Source organism: Manduca sexta, chromosome 23 (genome assembly GCF_014839805.1).
Source record: "Manduca sexta isolate Smith_Timp_Sample1 chromosome 23, JHU_Msex_v1.0, whole genome shotgun sequence".
NCBI lineage: Eukaryota > Metazoa > Arthropoda > Insecta > Lepidoptera > Sphingidae > Manduca > Manduca sexta.
The window spans coordinates 6,914,817-6,935,104 of NC_051137.1; the positions used below are offsets into that span (position 1 = coordinate 6,914,817).

At 36.4% G+C, this 20,288-nt stretch overlaps 2 protein-coding genes across 4 annotated transcripts in view; both read right to left on the reverse strand.

Annotated features, from left to right (window-relative positions):
- Window positions 1-126: 126 nt before the first annotated feature.
- Window positions 127-7,515, reverse strand: LOC119190342 (carcinine transporter-like). The gene is given in 10 exon segments (XM_037442104.1): window positions 127-350; window positions 727-905; window positions 2,971-3,152; window positions 3,284-3,736; window positions 3,739-3,873; window positions 3,958-4,216; window positions 4,308-4,469; window positions 4,556-4,798; window positions 5,064-5,206; window positions 6,686-7,515. Coding segments are annotated over 9 exon segments (1,863 nt in total). The 5' UTR covers window positions 5,118-5,206; window positions 6,686-7,515; the 3' UTR covers window positions 127-154.
- Window positions 7,516-16,628: 9,113 nt separating this feature from the next.
- LOC115449379 overlaps window positions 16,629-20,288 on the reverse strand; it is a 33,043-nt gene continuing 29,383 nt past the window's right edge. For all 3 annotated transcript variants that reach the window (XM_037441927.1, XM_037441926.1, XM_030177183.2), the window contains 2 exons: window positions 19,222-19,428; window positions 16,629-18,374 (listed from right to left, as the gene is read on the reverse strand). In XM_037441927.1, the coding sequence (XP_037297824.1) occupies window positions 18,288-18,374; window positions 19,222-19,428 (294 nt within the window). In that variant the 3' untranslated portion in view covers window positions 16,629-18,287. The remainder of the gene's footprint in view (window positions 18,375-19,221; window positions 19,429-20,288) is intronic.

Genomic DNA, 20,288 nt, shown 5'->3' on the forward strand with positions numbered 1-20,288 from the left:
ATGCATAGATACGCTAAGGGCCAACAAATCCCCTCTTATATGATGGCCACAACCATAAGCATTATCAGATGATTAACTATAACTAAGTATTATTCGTATAATAGTAATATTAATGAATAGAGGTTGTTTTAAAATAAAACAAATTTAATTATATTCAAAACCAATAAGTCATTTTCAAATTTCCATCTATATCTTTCTGTGTCTCAACAGTGCTAGTTTGTCGTACTAGTTTCCGCATTGAACTGCGTCGTCTAGTGGCATTCATTTCAGGTACTTCATCCTCCATCAAAGGAGCTTGGGTCAGTTCCAGTTGGTCCAAATTTTCATAAGAATCCGTGGCTGCAACTTTTCTATAAACCAATATTTAAAAATATCAATTTGATCCATCTAAATAGGTCTCCCGAACACAATTTATGCCAAATGCTTTGATTTTGAAGAATTGCCTTTTTTTTATTTATTTAAGATAACAAACGGTTACACATTATAATATAACATCTAAAAATTAAAAGAAAACTAACATATAAGTGGGCTACCAGAACCGTTATCCACAGCATATAGATTGATTGGAGAATGGAAAACCAGGTTTCTTATTACGAATATAGTTAGAGTCAGGCAAATAAAATGAGAAAATGGATAAAATCAAAAATCTAGTTTAAATTTATATAGAAGAAACATTAATCATTTTATAACCAATAACTCTCAGCAATAACTTTAATTTACTTTTACCTTTGATCTCCGCAGATAAGGCAATCAGCGTACGTCCAGTCTTTACCAAACTCTTCACCTTCTTCTGCAGTTTGAGGTAGTGGACAGTGTAGGGTTTCAGGCAAACGTAGTGCACTTAAACCGCCTACCACCGATACTGCGCCCATAACCACCAAGGGCAATACTAAGTTACTTGAACCCTATAAAGTAATACCATGATTATTTTTACTATCAGAACCTTCGTGTTATAAAAAAAATAATACTTATACGTTTTATATAGTTGACTAATTAGAAAATTAAAGCTGTAAATTTTTTGTGAGTAGGTTTTTTTAGCTCGATTATGAACACACATGTCTGATGGTGACAGTCGTTTTAATATCCATTTTATTGTAATTATTTAGGTAGTAAAAATGGCCGGCCTCGGTAGCCTAATTGCGGTACGACTGATATCCAAGAAATATCGGGGTTTTCTACTCAGAATCAGCTCAGAGTCTGGAATTCGAGCCTGATGTTGCGATCTATTCGACCTCTATCACATCATGGAAGAGTTTACTCACGACGGAAAGTGGGCCACTAGTTACGCCTTCGCCTACCCCTTTAGGGATAACACACTACTCCTCCTAGCTATATCAGGTGGTCTTAGGCAGGCGGTTAGGGATGGTCCCCCGTTAGTACACTATAACTTTATTTACGTAAGTATCAACAATTCTACGAGCCCCGGGTCGGATTGCAGTATAAGTAGCTAGATCTCATTCTATCCTTGACGCCGAGGGCATCGTTTGATGTACCTTTTCAAAACTTACAACAAAAGGTGGGGTGCACTAAGCGGTACTGCGCAAGGGTGGTTGCGAAGAACGACTAGGCATCTCTTAGTGGTGAAACCCGCAGCGGCTCCTAATGCGCCGAAGGTAACCTCCGCAATGTTTAAGTCGATATTGACGTGTATAATATGGTTGTAAATAGTGTTAGGCCGGGTCTAAACATCCAAAAGTGGCATACACACACACACAACACTTCTAAATTTAAGAAATGTTTGAGTCAAGTATCCGTATTTCAAACTCCGATTTCCGTTTCTGATTTCAGACTGCCATTCTGGATGTATAAGCTCGCCCTAAGGGTCCTGTGCCGACAGTCGACCGACATTTACTGTCTTTTTGTCTATCTCAAAGTCGGATCGTAAGACCGGTGACCCCAACATATCCGTCTAATCCAAAATAAAAAGGTCTCCAGGAAAATAAAAAGGAGGAGGAGGGGTTGACTCCTTGAGCCAACCTATTCGTATTGATATTTTAAATTATTTCCTAAGCTTTGTACCTATCTTTTTTTTTAATCTTTATAGACTTTCAGGCAAACATTAAATAGATATCCTAAAACGAAGCAGTGTCGCAACACTGTATTTGGCTCATGTGCATCCAATAACAAGATAGAACGATAAATTATTGTAGCTTTGAATGGTTTACATGGATATTTAGAATAGGTACCTACGAAGACAGTGTAATCATTTAGCGCTGACAGGATTAAAAACTTTGTACTACCTCTAGGTATAATATGATGTTAAGAATTTATTACAAGTATAAACAGATAAGTCACGTTATTTTTATTAAAGAACAATAGCTTTGTTAGGGAGATAATGAAAAAAATAATGCGTCACTAGCATTGCATAACTATGCAATATGGTGATAATTTATCTATGATGATTCACTAGCGGGTTGGTATATGTTTGTTCAAAACTCGATAGGGAACGATTGAATTCCATAAAATTGCACTAATAAATATCTCAAAATGGCTAGGTGCGTCTCTGGGGCAAAATCTTGTTTGAATCTCATCATGAATTGGTAATGACATAAACTAAATAAAATGTACGTGTATGTACAATGGATTTTAACACGATCTTTTATGTACCTATCATTATAGGTACGCTATTAACTGACAAACTCATCATTATGAGTTTGCGCTTTTTGAAGTTCGTAATTTTATTACCCGGTCAGATATGGATAAAACTTTAAACCTGACATCAATTTCATTACTAGTATCGACTAGCGCTAGAATTAGTAATACGTCGTATAGAGTCGTATAAGGGGTGGTATAGTTTCAATCCGGGACCTTTTAATTATTTATGCTTCCACAAAATAGGCACCCACATGCAGGACATGCGGGGTCGCACAAACTGAATGGCCTATACAGAGGGAAAGTTTACATTTTTGCACAAGTATCTACATGCCTACTGTACGACTTAACGAAAATTTACTTCAAATATTTACTTACCAAATAATTTATAAAAGGTATAATTATGAGCCCCAAGCCTCCAATATATGCAGACGTACCAATGCCAACTCCTCGTAATTCAGTCGGATATAATTCGCCTGCGTATGGGTATATTATTAAGAACGATGCTGATATAAAGCATTTAGATATTAAATACAGAATAAGAGTTTCAGTAACTGCATCTGTAAAAGAAAAGAAAAGTCAGAAACGCTTGCTCACAAAGAAATTTAATGATTGTTTAACTGCTTAATAATTATTGTACTTTTCTAGATCATACCACTAGGCAATAAAACTGTCACGATGCAAAATATACCGCTTATTATCATTGATAAACACAGAGGCCATCGTCTGCCGATGCGGTCCATAAGTATCCAACAAACTATGTAACTTGGTATTTCCACGACTGACGATAAGAAGAAGCTCATGTACTGATTGTCTCCGATCGCAGGTCCGTAATAGCTCAACCCCACGTAAACCATCTCCGAGGCGCACCAATTTAATGTAATTAAGCAAGTTTTTAGCCTCATATTTGGCGTTCTACATAGCCCAAGAACGCTCGCAGTTTTAGTTTCTGAACACCCTTTTTCTTTCAGTTCTAAAACTTGTTTCTGTAGTTTATGTGTGTAATCTGGTGGCATTTCATTTCCGTTTACTTTTGCTATAGTTTTAAGTATGTTATTTGCCTCCTCTAATCTTTCTCGCATAAGTAGCCATCTAGGTGATTCCGGTAGAACGAACCAATAGAGATAATATAACAGGAACGGACGGATGTAGCTAATGCCAAGGATCTCCAATCTCGTAACAAATATGTAACACCAGAAAGTAATATCAACCCCAATGTATAAAATACGCAAGTCATTACTGTTACGAAGGATCGATAATTGGGCCCGGCTAATTCTAGAGCTAAAGAAAAGAAAACTATTAATAATATTATCATTAATGCAATCTAAATGTGTAATATAAAACTAGGTACTGGGTTATACTCACAAATTATAAATGGTATTTGATATACTGCAGGGATAGTTAGACCAACAATTACTCTAGCTAGAACCCAAAACCAGTATTCATGTGCGTACGCAGTCATTATACTACCAAGTAACAATGTGCTTAAACAGAGAAAGAAAGATTTCTTTCGGCCGATGCGGTCATTTAAGTATCCAAAAGTATAAACTCCTATTGGCCCTCCAACGTTAAGTGCTACTAATCCAAGCGTTGGATAAACATCATATTCGCAAACTAAATCAAACTGTAAGAATTGTCATATATTAATAATTAATTTAAATCGTATTAATTTTTAATCAACCATTTTCTCATCTTATCCTTATTAACGGACTTACGTCAATCACAATGGAAGAAGTTACTACTGAAGTATTGTATACATATCCATCCAAACAAGGCTCTACCGGCCAAGATTCATTAAATGTATTAAAAATGTCTGCTCTTTTTATTGTTGACCAATTTACTGCGTATCGTAGGCATTTTTCAAAAGATGTATTGTGCTATAAAGAAGACATAAAATAAATAAGAATGTGTAACAGTATTGCTGATGTCCTTTAGATATACATATAGTTATGTACGCACTTACTATTTTCGGTATAGATAGTATTTTTATTTCCTGTTGCGTTAAGTTTAATGAGACTAGTTCTGGCACTCGACACCAGTGGTCAGGTACGTCTGTCATAAATAATTGGTTGAAAGCGCAAAATCCACAAGGCAAACAGGCTGGTAAACATACCAGCCACAGAAGTAGTTTTTGATACAATCCAAACTCTCCGATCTTTGGCAATAAATCATCCAGATCAATAGCATCGTCACTGGAGTCATTGACCTTAAAATGAATATAAGAAGATGCCTTAAAGGTTTACACACTCTTACGATTTGTGTTACTGCTTTGTTTACTATTGCTTTGTTTATATTTATTCGAACACTTCCTATACATTTACAATTATTTAGATACTGCTAATACAAAAATAAGGAAAGATTCAATAGACACTAGTTACACATACATCAATAATTGTTTTCACTTTGGTATTTATCACATAATTACAGTATCTATATCCTTGAAAGCAATAATATTATTTATATAAAGGTACCGTCTGTTTTCTTTGAGTTCCATAATCTGCAGAATTATTATCGTGTCTCTTCATCAGTAATTTAATACACAAAACACGACTTGCGGGACTGAGGTTTAAAACGGTGTACTCGCGTTCAACGCTTTCTCATGTATTAAGAAGCCCTACGAGGCATTCGTTATTAATTTAATTAATCGTTTACGCTTCCAGTATGTATCGAGTAAAAAATAAAATTGCTTGAGTAAGACAATGTGATAAGTGGCTTTATTTTGTTTCCGATTAACCTACTTACTTACCTGCTATAACGGATCGGAATTAAAGTCCGGCGGTAATTATTTTTGTTGTCAAGTTGTATAGAAGCACAAGGGATGATCTCTCCAAGGGATGACGATGAGTGCACAAACCTAGACAGCTGCTCGTAGCCATAGGCCTCCAGAACACGTAGACTACTAGCACATTACCTACATGTTAATCCCCGTAATGCCCAATTTTTTTTCCATAATATACTTTAGTTCAGAATATTATGTATTCGAATCGGAATATTATGTTGATTTTATATATGTGCTTTTTATGTGTGTTAGTATTTTGCTTAAAACTTTATGTCTACAATTAATATATTTATAATTCATTAATATTTGTATAAATCGCATTGTTGGTATTTATGGTTGTATTTGGTTACCGCTCCAGATTTCTTTGATGCACCTACCTTTTTTGTCTGTGCTTCACCTTAAGGTTGACTGGGAGAGAATGCCTACGGCATCAAGTCCGTCTATGTACAATGTTTAATTGTTTATGAAGTGCAAAAAAAGAAAAATAATGTCGAGCGCCTGTTGAGTGCCACACAGAGCTTTGTAATTTAAAGTGCTGTGTGATGTTGCTATATTTAACAATCGTAGCGCTTTTCGTTTGCAGCCGTTTTTAAAAACGCTCTCAAAATCAATCAAAATAACTCATTTGTGAGCATGTCAAAAAGATATGTTTAGTCTAGATACATTCTTTTGAAGACTTAACACCAAAATCTTTTTAATTAATTTATTTTGTCTACTGGGGCATGTCCGTCTTTTTGCAATTACGAGCATTATAATCAAAGGACAGTTTCGATAGCTGTATAGGTAAAAGAGTAAAATAATTCGTAATTGAATATATCCGTAACTGAAAAAAGGACGGATTCGCCCCAGATTATTATATTTTTATTTGACATTAGAGTACCTAGCTATATAACTAACTAGCTTTTGCCTGCGGCTCCGCCCGCGTTAGAAAGTTTTTCGGGCTAAAGTATTCCGTTATACGCTATATATTTTCCCGGAGCCTATGTTCTTCCCAGGGTCTCAAACTGTCTCCATAACAAAGGACAATGCCCAAAACCAGGCTATCTTTGCGTCACTCATGCGTCTTAACCAAATATCTATTAAAAATCATCATTTTATTTATTATTTCACTTGTATTTATTTCAGACCTAAGCAAATGGGGGTTTTAAAGATATGATAAAAGTTGGTTGGGCGTGTAAATAGCCCAACCAACGAGAAAAAAAAAAGAATGATTGAGGGCCAAGGAATAGCAAGGCCGAGCAGGTACTACCTACGATGTCCCCTCAAGGGAGGAGAGCAAGGGCTACCAGGTAATACTGCGCAAAAATTACTCACCGATCTTGCAGCCAAAGTCAGGAGGCGCACACCGCAGAGGAGGTCCGGGATACCAGGCGATGCTCCGGTTGCCGTCCACGGGCGATGTGGCAGGATGAGGCGCGAGGATCGGTGAGGAAGGGAAGAAAATTAAGAGGGAATTAGGATTGATTGCAGGAAAATGTAAAAGATGTTTTTGACGTGTAGAAATTTTTACATGAATAATGACAGTCGAATGCCCGTTTCGAACAAACGGAGCATAACGGCCAGTATTACATCCAAAGAGGCGGCATCTCCTAACTAAGCTACAAAGGTCGGATGAATAATTTTACGCAAACCGCACCCTTGCCCTTAGCTGATGTTGAGGAGACACCAAGCGGCTCAACCATACTCCCGGCCTTGGAAGTTCTTAGAACTTTCAAAGAAAGAAAAAGAAAACCAAGCCAGTTGTAAAGAGTTAACAGAGGATTATAGAATAGCGCCTAATTCGTTACGTATTTATGGCTGAATCAAAAAACTTAAATGAGTTTTTTCGACCCGGGTTATAAACAAAATATCTTGACGTATAGAATAGAAATTAGTAAGAGTAAAATAAATTGTTTTAATAATATTTAACTTATTGCGTTGGTATTGGGTATAACTTTACGATTGGTCGCTTAAAGACGCCGAATCTCGTTTTTACCAAAGCTACGCGAACGATGTTATCTTTGCCCGGAAAAACCTCAGTTATGACCCCTAAAGGCCACGATAAAGGTGGCACGTTTTCTTGCCCAACTAAGACCACAGTGCCAACAACAACAGGACGGTCAGGTGTTGCCCACTTTTGCCGGACTTGAAGGGTGTGCAAGAATACAATACGCCATTTTGCCAGAAAGCGTGAACTAAATTATCAAGCATCTTTTTTCGATTAGAAAGATTGGTAGTCTCTTCCAGCCATGGCGGTGCCGGAAGGTATTGTAAAGGAGTAGACATAAGAAAGTGGGCTGGAATTATCACTTCCGGATATGGATCCGAAGCCACCAGATTTAAAGGCCGAGAATTCAAAATACACTCTATTTGTATGAGAACTGTCTGTAGTTCTTCATAAGTTAAAAGTTGGTTACCTATAACTCGATAAAGGTGCGTTTTCAAACTTTTTATATTGGATTCCCACATGGAGCCAAAATGCGGAGCTCTCGGAGGAATCATTTTCCACTCTATACGACGACTCGATAATTCGTTCGTTATAACAGATTGAAATTTACCATCTAATAAGAACTTATATAATTCATCTAATTGCGCTCGAGCGCCAATAAAATTAGTCCCGTTGTCCGAGTAAAGATATGACACCGGTCCGCGACGTGAAATGAAACGTTTGAATGCAGCTAAGAAAGAATCTGAGGTCAAATCCGAGACTAATTCAATGTGAACAGCTTTAACTACGAGACATACAAATAAGCAAATATACGCCTTTTGTGAATGATGCCCTCTACGACGTGTGAGAGTGATTCGAATAGGGCCTGCATAATCAACTCCAGTGTGCACGAAAGCTTTAGCTTCAGTGACTCTGAACTCAGGTAAATCCGCCATTTTCGGAATCGTATGCGCAGGATTTAAACGGAAACACTTATTACATCTTTTTACTATAGCCCTGATAGTTGTCCTAGCATCTAAAATCCAAAACCGTTGGCGTAAAATAGAAATGAGAAGCCCTGGACCTGTGTGACAATTCATGATATGATAATGCAGTATAATTAAATCAACTATATGATCATGCTTAGGAAGGATAGCTGGATGCTTCGCTTCAAAAGGCAAATCTGATAACGATATCCGACCCCCAACCCGAAGAATGCCCTCTTCATCTAAGAAGGCGGATAAATTTCGCATTTTCTTAGAAGGAAGCTTCTTATTCTGCAATTGAAATATATCCTCGCGGAAATGAACAGATTGCACGGATTTAATAAGTATCTTCTCAGCGTATAATAAATTAGAAACGTCACTAGAAACATTTATCTTCTTAGTAAAACGTAATATATAGACAATAATCCGCAACAATTTATCCCAAGAAGAAATACGTCGAGAAAGGTCGACCAAAATTGAGCAATCATATCGTTCAACTTTAGAAATTAAAGCACTTGCTTTTGATTCAGGTAATACTTGGGAATCTAAAGCTGAGAAAGGTTTTATAGGCCATTCAGAAGGTGGAATGCGTATCCAAGTTGGACCATTCCACCACAAATCATTTAAAAGTAGTTTGGATGGCAAGGTGCCACGTGAAAGGCAATCACTGGGATTTTCAGTGCCTGCCACATGATAAAAATTGTCAGATGCTAAATTCTCTTGACACTGGGCGACACGATTACTCACAAATACAGACCAGCGATGGGGTGATGAATGTATCCACGAGAGTGCGATAGTAGAATCAGAAAAAGCATACACTCCCGAAATGGGTATGCGCGGTTGATATGAATCAAAAACGATCTTCACTAATTTTGACATTAATAAAGCGGCACATAACTCCAATCGAGCAAGAGTGGTTATTTTAGTGGGCGAAACCTTTGACTTCGCACATAGCAATCTCACTACTATATTACCTGCAAGATCAGTGGTGTGCAAGTAAACCACAGCCCCGTAACCGACCAAACTTGCATCACAAAATGCTACAATATTAACTTCATTATCATTACAAACGCCCACATGACGAGGTATTTTCAAAGTTTTCAACAAACTAATTTCTTCGACTAGTATATTGAAACTTCGAATAACATTCTCAGGAGGAGTATCATCCCAACCGATATTACATAACCACAACTCTTTTATAAGTAATTTCGCATATAAAATTACAGGAGCAACTAAACCCAACACATCAAATAATCTCGCCACAACAGAGAGAATAATGCGTTTTGTGCATTTAATGCGCTCACTGTTTGTTATAAAGAAGAAATTATCCTTGACTGGTTCCCAACATAAACCAAGTACCTTGAGTGAATTACATTCGTCACCAGAAAAGTCTACAGTGCTACAGTGAGATATAGGCAAACTTTTCATAACAGCAGATGAATTACTCTTCCATTTTACTAAATCAAAAGCACCGCATTTAAAAAAAGATATTAATTGATAAGCAAGGCTAATTGCATTAGCTTCATCAGGTACCGAATGTACTAAATCATCCATGTACATTTTAGATGCTGCGACTAAGGATGCTTCTGGATAAGTACTACCCATGTCCTCAGCTAACTTGCGAACAGTACGCATAGCTAAATATGGACTTGACTTTAAGCCAAAAGGGACTCGATTAAATTGGAAGGTTTGAATCGTATCATTATTATTAGGACGATATAATATCTTTAAAAATTTACGATATTCAGGCAAAACATCGATTTGTAAATACATTTGTTTGATATCTGCTGAGAGAGCGATAGGAAACAATCGAAAATTTAACAAAAGTAAAAATAAATCTGCCTGCAAATTCGGACCAACATGCAAGATGTCATTTAATGATACCCCGGTGTGTGTTTTCGCGCTGGCATCTAACACCACTCGAGGCATGGGTTTATCTGACCTCGAAACTGCGTGATGAGGAATATAATATCCTTCTTCAGAGAGTTCCTTCTCGGAAACTCGTGATAAGAAGTTATTATCAATATAATCATTAATAACTGCATTATATTTTTCCTTAAGTGAGGCATCACGTTTCAGTTTTCTCTCTAATGCTAAAAAACGACGAAGAGCAGTACTGCGAGAATTACCTAACTCGGATGGCTGTTTACAAAACGGTAAACCCACTGAATACCGGCCATCTGCATCACGTGACGAAGAAGAAAGGAACATATTCTCACATTCTGTTTCTTCAGGGCTTAAGTATTTCAAATACGGAATTTCTTCAAGCTGCCAAAATTTTTGTACCAAATCATTAAGAACAAACCCTGTGAACGAGGAATTAATACAGTTATTAGGTATATCACCCATCAAAACATAACCGAATGCTGTCGACAGAGCAGGGGGATAGTGAGACCCTGATTCGATTTTATCTCCCAAGAAAATATGCGGAAATAATTGCGCGCCCAGGATCATATCTATATGACCCGGGATATTCCATGTCAAATCAGCCATAGGCAAGTCGACCAAATATGACATGTCCTCATTTTTTATGAAATGAGATGGCAACTCGTCAGTTAAACAATGCACTACTAAAGCATGAATGCAATATTTATACTCAGAATAAACACGCGACTCTATATCTAAATATGCATAACCATAAATCGGTTGTGAAGTAGTCCCAATCCCTTTAACAAAGGAATTACTTAATGGGTATATAGGAATGTTCAGCGACTTACAACATTCAACAGTTATTAAATTATTTTGAGAACCATTATCGATAAGGCATCTGATAATTTGTTTGCAATTAACACCCCTAGGTTTAGCATAAATCTGCGCTGTTGCTAACAATATTGCTGAACGCGACTGTACATTCGCATTAAATGACATTGAAGGGGTATGTGCGGAAACCATGATATCTGAAGAGTGTTCATTCCCCGCACGATTATCGGTCCTGCCAGATACAACGGCGGGACGCAAGTTTACTTCCTGAGGTAGCTCATTTACAGTTTCCACAGGATGAGAAACTAATACACGCGATGAAGACGGAGAGTCCTTATCACTTTTATCAAAATGTAGAAGTGTATGATGACGCTTGTTACAAATCCCGCAAACAGAATTCGAAGGACAATCTGAGAAAGTATGTTTTAAACTACAACAATTAACACAACCCGACTTTGACTTTATAAAATCATACCTACTCTGTGGTGAACCTAAATTTCTGAAAGTCATACATTTATACAACGGATGATTAAATTGGTTACAGCACAAACAGTTTTTATTATACTGAGTGTCACTCTGACTTGCGACGAAAACTCGCGGTGGCGGATCTCTGTTGCTACGCGACGTCCCAACAGAAGTAAGCTGTCTATTGGCATTAACGCTGACCGTATGCGAACGAGGATTTGATGGCGCATTAGATCGTTGCAAACCTTTAGCTTGGTCTTGGATAAATGTCACTAATTCTAAATAAGAAGGAATTTCTTTTCCGCGTACTGTCAATTCAAATGTTTGAGCGACTTGACTGTCTAATTTACGGAAACCGCAATGAAAAAATATAAAATCAGTTAAATCCTCAATAGCCAACTGTTTCAACGCGGCTATTGATGCTGAATACTTCTCACCAAATGATTCTAAACTGCTGGCGGTATTGCTACACGTTTTTAAATCGAAAATGGAATTCAAATAATGTGTACCTAACGAACGGACATCCTGATATTTTTTTATTAATCTATTCCAGATTATCTCATAAGTTTCCCCCGTAGGCACAATGCCTGCCGTGATCTTTATGGCACTGCCAGTGAGTGTACCCATGAGATATTGCATGCGTTGCGAATCAGACAACTGAGGATTATAATGAATGTTTGACTTAAATGACTCATAAAATAAAGGCCAATTCTCAGTATGCCCATCAAAAGAAGGTATGTGAACTGGAGGCAACTTGATCGGGGATTTCGAGTACTTATTCGATCCTGATTCTGACCGAGAACAAGAGGCATTAGTAATATTATTGCGAGCTCTTTTTACCCGTATATATAAATCCTCAAAAGCAGACAGCTCGAGGTAGTTAGGCTCTGGATTCTCTTTTAATTGTATTTCTGCAATTTGATCTAGAATTTTCTCAAATCTTTCACGGAGCTCATCGATCGTTTCTGATTCAGCCATAAAATTCTCACTAGATCTTAGGTCTGAACCAGTCAATTTTGTCGACAACGTATAAATCCGGTTCATACGTTGAAAAATTAATTCTTTTTTAGCTTTTAGAGATGGTAAGTAGGCAGAAGTCATGTTGAAAATATAAAAATAAAATGAAATGAGTAAAGACAATTAAATTATGTTTTTATTCAAACAAAAAATTAATAATCGTGATCTTATCCGGCTCGAAGGACCAAACTATGGTTGGGCGTGTAAATAGCCCAACCAACGAGAAAAAAAAAAAGAATGATTGAGGGCCAAGGAATAGCAAGGCCGAGCAGGTACTACCTACGATGTCCCCTCAAGGGAGGAGAGCAAGGGCTACCAGGTAATACTGCCCAAAAATTACTCACCGATCTTGCAGCCAAAGTCAGGAGGCGCACACCGCAGAGGAGGTCCGGGATACCAGGCGATGCTCCGGTTGCCGTCCACGGGCGATGTGGCAGGATGAGGCGCGAGGATCGGTGAGGAAGGGAAGAAAATTAAGAGGGAATTAGGATTGATTGCAGGAAAATGTAAAAGATGTTTTTGACGTGTAGAAATTTTTACATGAATAATGACAGTCGAATGCCCGTTTCGAACAAACGGAGCATAACGGCCAGTATTACATCCAAAGAGGCGGCATCTCCTAACTAAGCTACAAAGGTCGGATGAATAATTTTACGCAAACCGCACCCTTGCCCTTAGCTGATGTTGAGGAGACACCAAGCGGCTCAACCAAAAGTTGTTTAATTGTTGCAAATGAAACACCGGATAATTTACTGCCAATATGGCGAATTGATACCAATTTATTAAAAATTCCCCTTTTAAATGGAATAAAAAAATTAATATGCACAAAAAATGTGCTGGTTCTTGAAACTATAATATGTGCTTAAAATATATTATTCATTAAACAAAAATATTGTTATAAAATAATATATTTTATTTAAAAATTATGACCAAACTCCAAATAGTTGGTAAAAATAAGAGAAAATATCAATCGTTCCAAAAACAAACAAATGGCGTTTTATACTTAAATTGCCAGAAATACTAAAATCAGCAAAAACATGTCGACTTTATTTTTAATTAATGAATATATGGGTACAGATTTTTATTACACTGGCAACTGAAATAAATGACATTTTGACACTTCAGATTTGTTTGACTTTGAATGTTAAATCATTATAATATTTTACTCAAGATCGGAGTGTTTTTCTTTTGTATTTTAATGTTTAGTAGAGAAATCCTCTGCTAAGAAACAACATGTATAGTGTGTGTTTCGAACTTTGAGCGAATGTTTTTAGTTAGCAACACAATGTCGTCTTGAGCCTAGACCCAGAACAATTAATCGAGACGGTATATCCTGGTGGTGTATTAACTGCACTTTTGCGGTGCCACAGCAACGACAAGTATATTTCTTGGACACACTCGGCGCTCAATATTTTTAGTTCGTAGATTGCGCCGAACATTGTAGCTCGATTATTTCATTTCCTACAAAACAAGTTTGAGTGAATGCTAAATCAAATTAAAATCCACTGTTGCAGACAATGTATGGAGTCATCTTATGTCTTGAATGTTGCACAAAGATTCACATGTTTACTCAACTCCTACATTATATTTTAGGTTTCAAGGCTGGAATGAGTTTGTGCTGCCTGTTGGAGATCAGCTAATAGAGAGGTTCACATACAAGAACATGACATGACCCGACCAGCGCTGCAAGAAGTCATTGATTCACTTCAGCAGTATATAAGCGTGCTGTAGCTACATCAAGTTCTTGTTTGTTTTTTGGAATGCCAAGAAAATATACTTACCTCTATTAAAAATATACATCGGATTTCATATTTCTTGTTTTATTTTCTTATCCTCTGATAATTAACTATCAGACTAATCAGGCTGTGAAGTGAGTTCCTGGGTTCGATTTCCAGGCCAAACAATTATTTTCTTTATGTTTCTAACATGAGTTGCCTGGGATCGGAATCCTCCAAAGAGACTTGGCGTCAGGCATGCGGCCGGTCATAAAAACTAAGATGAATCTATTCTACAATATGTGTTGACGCCATATTGGACGAAGACACTGGTAGATGAAAATAAAGATTAAGTAATCCATGTAAAAAAATAAGTCGTAAGTCAGAAAAATTAATACACAAAAGAACAGGTAGCATATGCTCAGTGGAAAAACTAATATTCCGCCATACTATCTAGAAGTTTTATTGGAATTTATTCTTGTCAGATATGTTAGTACCTATCAGTTTCTTATAAGGACTACTAAAGCTAGGTTAAAATAATGTCCAATTATTGATTATAGCAATAACAAGTAGGTACTGCAATATTAAAGTTAATTAGGCACGTAGGTACTTTCTACCGTATATTATTGCAGTCCATACTTAACCTCAAAATAACCGAGCTATAAAAATTCTGATTACTCCGAACTCCCATCGAATATCAAATTGTTTTCAATTCGTATAAGATTTAGGATATATTCCCTATAGTTTAGTGAAGGTTTTGTACAGACGCAAGCGTAGCCCAACTTTCATACAAAAATGGGCATTCTCCTTTCATCTTAATATGTTGGGTAGTTTTTGAGTTTAACACGTTCAGACAGTCGGATGCAGCGGGGGAATTTGTTTTATAATATATTTTTGTAGAACTTTTTAAGAGGAACAATCCCGTCATACATCATTGTTGCATAACTTTAACTGTTTACGCAGCGCACGCAACGGAAGCCCTCAAAACTAATCAATTTTCTCCGTTTTTGCAACATGTTTCATTACTGCTTCGCTCCCATTGGTCATAGCTTGATGATATATACCCTATAGCATTTCAAAAACAGAGTGCTATCCAACACAAAAATATTTTTTTCAGTTCGATCTGATAGTTCCTGAGATTAGCCATTACTGCTCCGCTCCTATTGGTCATAGCGTGATGATATATAGCCCATAGTACTCCACGAACAAAGAACTATCCAACGCAAAAATATTTTTTCAGTTTGAACCGGTAGTTCCTGAGATTAGCCATTACTGCCCGCTCGTATTGGTCATAGCGTGATGATATATAGCCTATAGCACTACACGAATAAAGAGCAATCCAACACAAAAATATTTTTTCAGTTCGAACCGGTAGTTCCTGAGATTAGTCATTACTGCTCCGCTCCTATTGGTCATAGCGTGATGATATATAGCCTATAGCATTACACGAATAAAGAGCTATCCAACGCAAAAAGATTTTTTCAGTTTGGACCGGTAGTTCCTGAGATTAGCCATTACTGCTCCGCTCCTATTGGGTATAGCGTGATGATATATAGCCTATAGCACTCCACGAACAAAGGGCTATCCAACGCAAAAATAATTGTTCAATTTGGACTGGTAATTCCTGAGATTAGCGCGTTCAAACAAACAAACAAACAAACTCTTCAGCTTTATATAATAGTATAGATAAGACTTAATAATATCAGTCCTGTAAGTATTATATACTGTCCCACTGTTGGGCACGGGTCTCATCTACTACTGAGAGGGATTTCTACCACGCTGGCCTAGTGTGGATTGATAGACTTTACACACCCTCGAAAATTCTATAGATATAGAATAAATCTATAGAATTATTATATATTTCTATAGATTCTATAGATATAATTCTAATAGAGAATTTCTCAGCTATGCATGTTTCCTCACGATGTTTTCCTTCACCGTTAAAGCAAGCAATAATTTAAAAAGAATACTTACATAAATAATTTTTTAGAAAAGTCAGAGGTGTGTGCCCTTAGGATTTGTACCTGCGGACATTCGTCTCGGCAGTCCGTTCCATAATCAACTAGGCTATCGCCATTTATTTAATTATATAAGAGTAACCTAAACCGAATAAGCCTTACCTAATGTGATATTAATATCAGGTTAAGTTTTGTCCTTGAAATATCTAGGAAGAACGTAGTATCTACCTTTATACCTACTATAATCTGTGATGTCACGACTCATGCCACAGCTGTAGGATGGTTATCTGCATTACATTAGAATATTATATTCGAATGAATCAGCGTGAGATACAGTTGTCGCACACAAACATGCACCTAATGGGTGTTTTTTTTTGTGTATTATAAGAAAAACAATTACAATGTAGCAGGAAAGTGTGGGCTCTACATAAATACAATTCCTCTGAAACTATATACACGAATCCTATGTATAGGTTAGGTAATAAAAATGTGAGGGAATAAATACAGAAATTATTGTTTTGTTAAAATGTTTTATTTGTGAAACGTAGATAAAATCGATACAAGTAATTAAAATTCTTATAGATATAAGTACCTAACTTAAAGTTTTCACATGATGATGAAACTGTGACAACTGTCTTAGTAAACTTCATAAACTTGAACCATCCATTCAATGAATGTGCGTTTCTGGTAACTTTCGTTGTACACACACATTTTACATACTATAATATGAAGGTACATATTTTTACGTATCAACAGTCTCATTTGCACGGTTTCCATGCCAATAACGTGTTTTTATATTTTATACGTATTATCTATAAAAAACATTTCGTTTACGAGAGAATTGACTTCATAGGTATAAAAGGAAGATTAAATTTTGTATAAAAATTTGGTAATCAATACTAATTTTTATATGTCTATAGGTTAAGAAAATAATGCACATGCGTTTTGTAGACCCAATTGGATATCGCTATTTGCAAGCAATTATATCTATTATCTATGTATCTATCTACTTACAGATAATTTTCCGTTACATGTATAAATATTAAATAAGTACATATAATCTTTTGGAATTGGTAGCGGTATTAGTTATTTACATGGGTAATTATTTTTAAAAATAATTTTACATGTCAGGCAAACATTTATCACCTCTATTAATTGTGCTTACTGGTTTGGCTATCACGTGATGATTGTGTCAATTAACGTCGACGATCGCTATTATAGTTTAAAATTGACAAATTTAATAAACAAGTTATATAATTGTAATAAAGTTTATAAGTGTCAACAATAACATTAACAACATAGTAGGAATAGGTAAGTATGCTTATGGGGCGCATCTTTTCAAAGAGGTAATTTCACAAATTTGTACCTACTTCCGTCAATCTCCATTGTTATTTTTTGTACTGAATGTTATCTACAATAGGATTCAGTTGTCCGTTTAGCCGGATTTATTCGTAGTGAGGAAATTAACAAATAATAGTATTTGTTCAGGGTAGAAGAAAATTCAAATTATAATATTTATTTATAAAATGTAAAGAAAATCTGAATTTTAGAATAGTCAAAAATGCTAAAATATCTGCTTCGTGGGAGTCGACAATTATTTGGTTTTTGTATGCCTCCTGCATGTAACTAAAGTAATGTATATTTGTACACGATTGTGTTTTATAAATTGTTTAACGTTTATTACAACAGTTTATCGTCGAAGGCATAAACCTACAATATGCAGGCTCACATACAACTCGTTCTCCGCACAGTCGAAATATCGTCCGCCGAGCCGCGGACCGCAGGCGCAATACCGCAAATCGCAATACATAAACATAGGGTTCAATTCACTCGCGCACTGTTTCATGCCGATATTATCGGTTTGACGTGATGGAGCATATTTTCACTATTCAATAAATATCATCGTCATACTTGCACACTTACACAACGTCAAAGAACAACACTAGCAAACAAATGTCCTTATTGACAAATATACGTTTCGTTTAGATGTTTTTCTAACTCATGTTGAAAAAGGAATAGATAATGAAATATAGATAATAACGTTAATTTAATTAATTCGCATATCGAATAATATAATTTGTTGGGCTGTTTGTTTTAAAAATTACAAAATATTTACAAGTGTCGATAATGCATCGGGGAAAGGAGGCGCTTGGGCGCCGCACGCCGATGCTACGTGAGCAGCTTGAAGAACATGATGCCCAAAGAAATGTTGATGAAGAGCACAAGTATCACCAGTTGCTGCCGAGAGAACCAGTCCTAGAACATAAGGTAACAAAACATTCATTCTCCTCATTATTCAGATCCAAAAAAAAGAAATTGTAGATAGGCGAAGGTAAATTAAATACTGCCTTAGCCTAAGGCCACATTACAGATTTCTGCCAAGGGCGATTGTTTTATGTAATCGCTCCTATTCTCGATAGTAGTTGCGCGGACTGCTAATAAGATGGACTATGAAAGAACTGGTTGTGTTGTTGCTCTATTATTAAGAAATAGAGAAAACCGGACAAGTACGAGTTGGCCTCGCGCACCAAGAGTTCCGTGCTAACTTGTAGGTAAGGTATTAAATTATAATAGTACATATTTAAGGGTTTCAGACAATTTCCTTTACTTTTGCTTTAAGTCATTGCTTCTTGCCAAATTTCATGATTCCAGTTCAATGAGATCTCTATAGGGTTTTATTCTCATGTGGAATATATATGCATATATATGCATAATATGCAATATGTAGTAAAAATTTAAATTAAAATATTTTACGGATTTTATCGCGGTTTTAATATTTTACTTTTTCCCTACGTTTCGAAAACTTTGCAGCCTTCATGGTCACGGGAGGGCATTTTGTATAAAGTCAGTCAGTCTTGCAAAATGAAACGGAATAGTACAGAACCCTAAAAATGACGACATTGTAAACGTCTATGAAATTTTTAGAGATTTTTCTTTTCTAAGAGCTATCAAAATTTAAGAAAACTTCATGAATATTTTTTTAACACTGATAAAAAAATGCCGAGCGGTAACCGCCACATGGATGTAGGTTGTATATCCATCATCAAGATTTGTTGTTCATATAGATATGACAACAGTGGCTAAAAATTTATAAGCGACGCACCTTGACTTGTGGACTGACCAAATACAGCAGAGGATTGGCTCTCAGCTTCTCGCTCTCCTCGTGCATGCGGCGCACTTCCTCACGACGCGCAGAGCCCAGCGCCGACACCTCCTCGCGCGACATGCCGCTGCCGTCCATGGCGCGTGGCATGCTAGCCACGTCCGGGAGCGATTTCTTGCGCTGTAGAGTCTGCGGCGTACTTAGCATCTGTGGAGTGGAAGTTCATTATTATCTGGAGTTCACACACTAATTATGTTTCGTAGTTTCCATTCAAATCCTCTGTGCCACATTGTAACTATGTCTCTAATATTTGTAATCTTATACTAATGATCATCACCGTTCATAAATATTGTACTGCCAGGGATATCGTGTGTGCATTGTTCATTTCTAAGCAGGAGAAATAGGCATTACAAAGTGGGTAGGAAAGTATTGGGCCTCCAGCTGTCAACAGTTTTCTGTCGACGAAACTGTAGAGTCTACTGTCTAAAACCCAACACTGCCTCAGTTAATTGGGCTAGCACTTGTAATTACACCTATTATTATTTTTTTATTAATAATTGTACGATTCTGTTACATTACACACATATTTTGTAACTAATACACTAGAATGAAACCTATTAAATAGACATAAGAATACAATGCTATCTAGAGTTTAGACGAAGTATTCTAGAAAAGATGTTTAAACTTTAAACCATACGTATGGGGGGATTTATATTTTTTAGAGCATACTATAAATGGGTAGTTAGGCTTCAACGATAAAGTAATATAAATTATGTATTTAAATAAAAAAAAAATTATCTTAAATACAAAAAAAAAAATTAACCTTTAACAATTAACCAGTGAAATGTAAATCAACGTGACGTGGCGTCGTCGATCAGGCTAAGCAGTAATCACTCGGCCTGAACACCGTGACACATTTACAATGGAATTAGTTTGTGAAACTGTAATTTTTATGAAACTAGTGAACACGATATGTAAGTTTCAATATAAAAATTTTGCACAACATGTGTGGTATAAATCAACATTTACCATGTTATTTAATTACCAGTAAGGAAAAAATGTTTTCG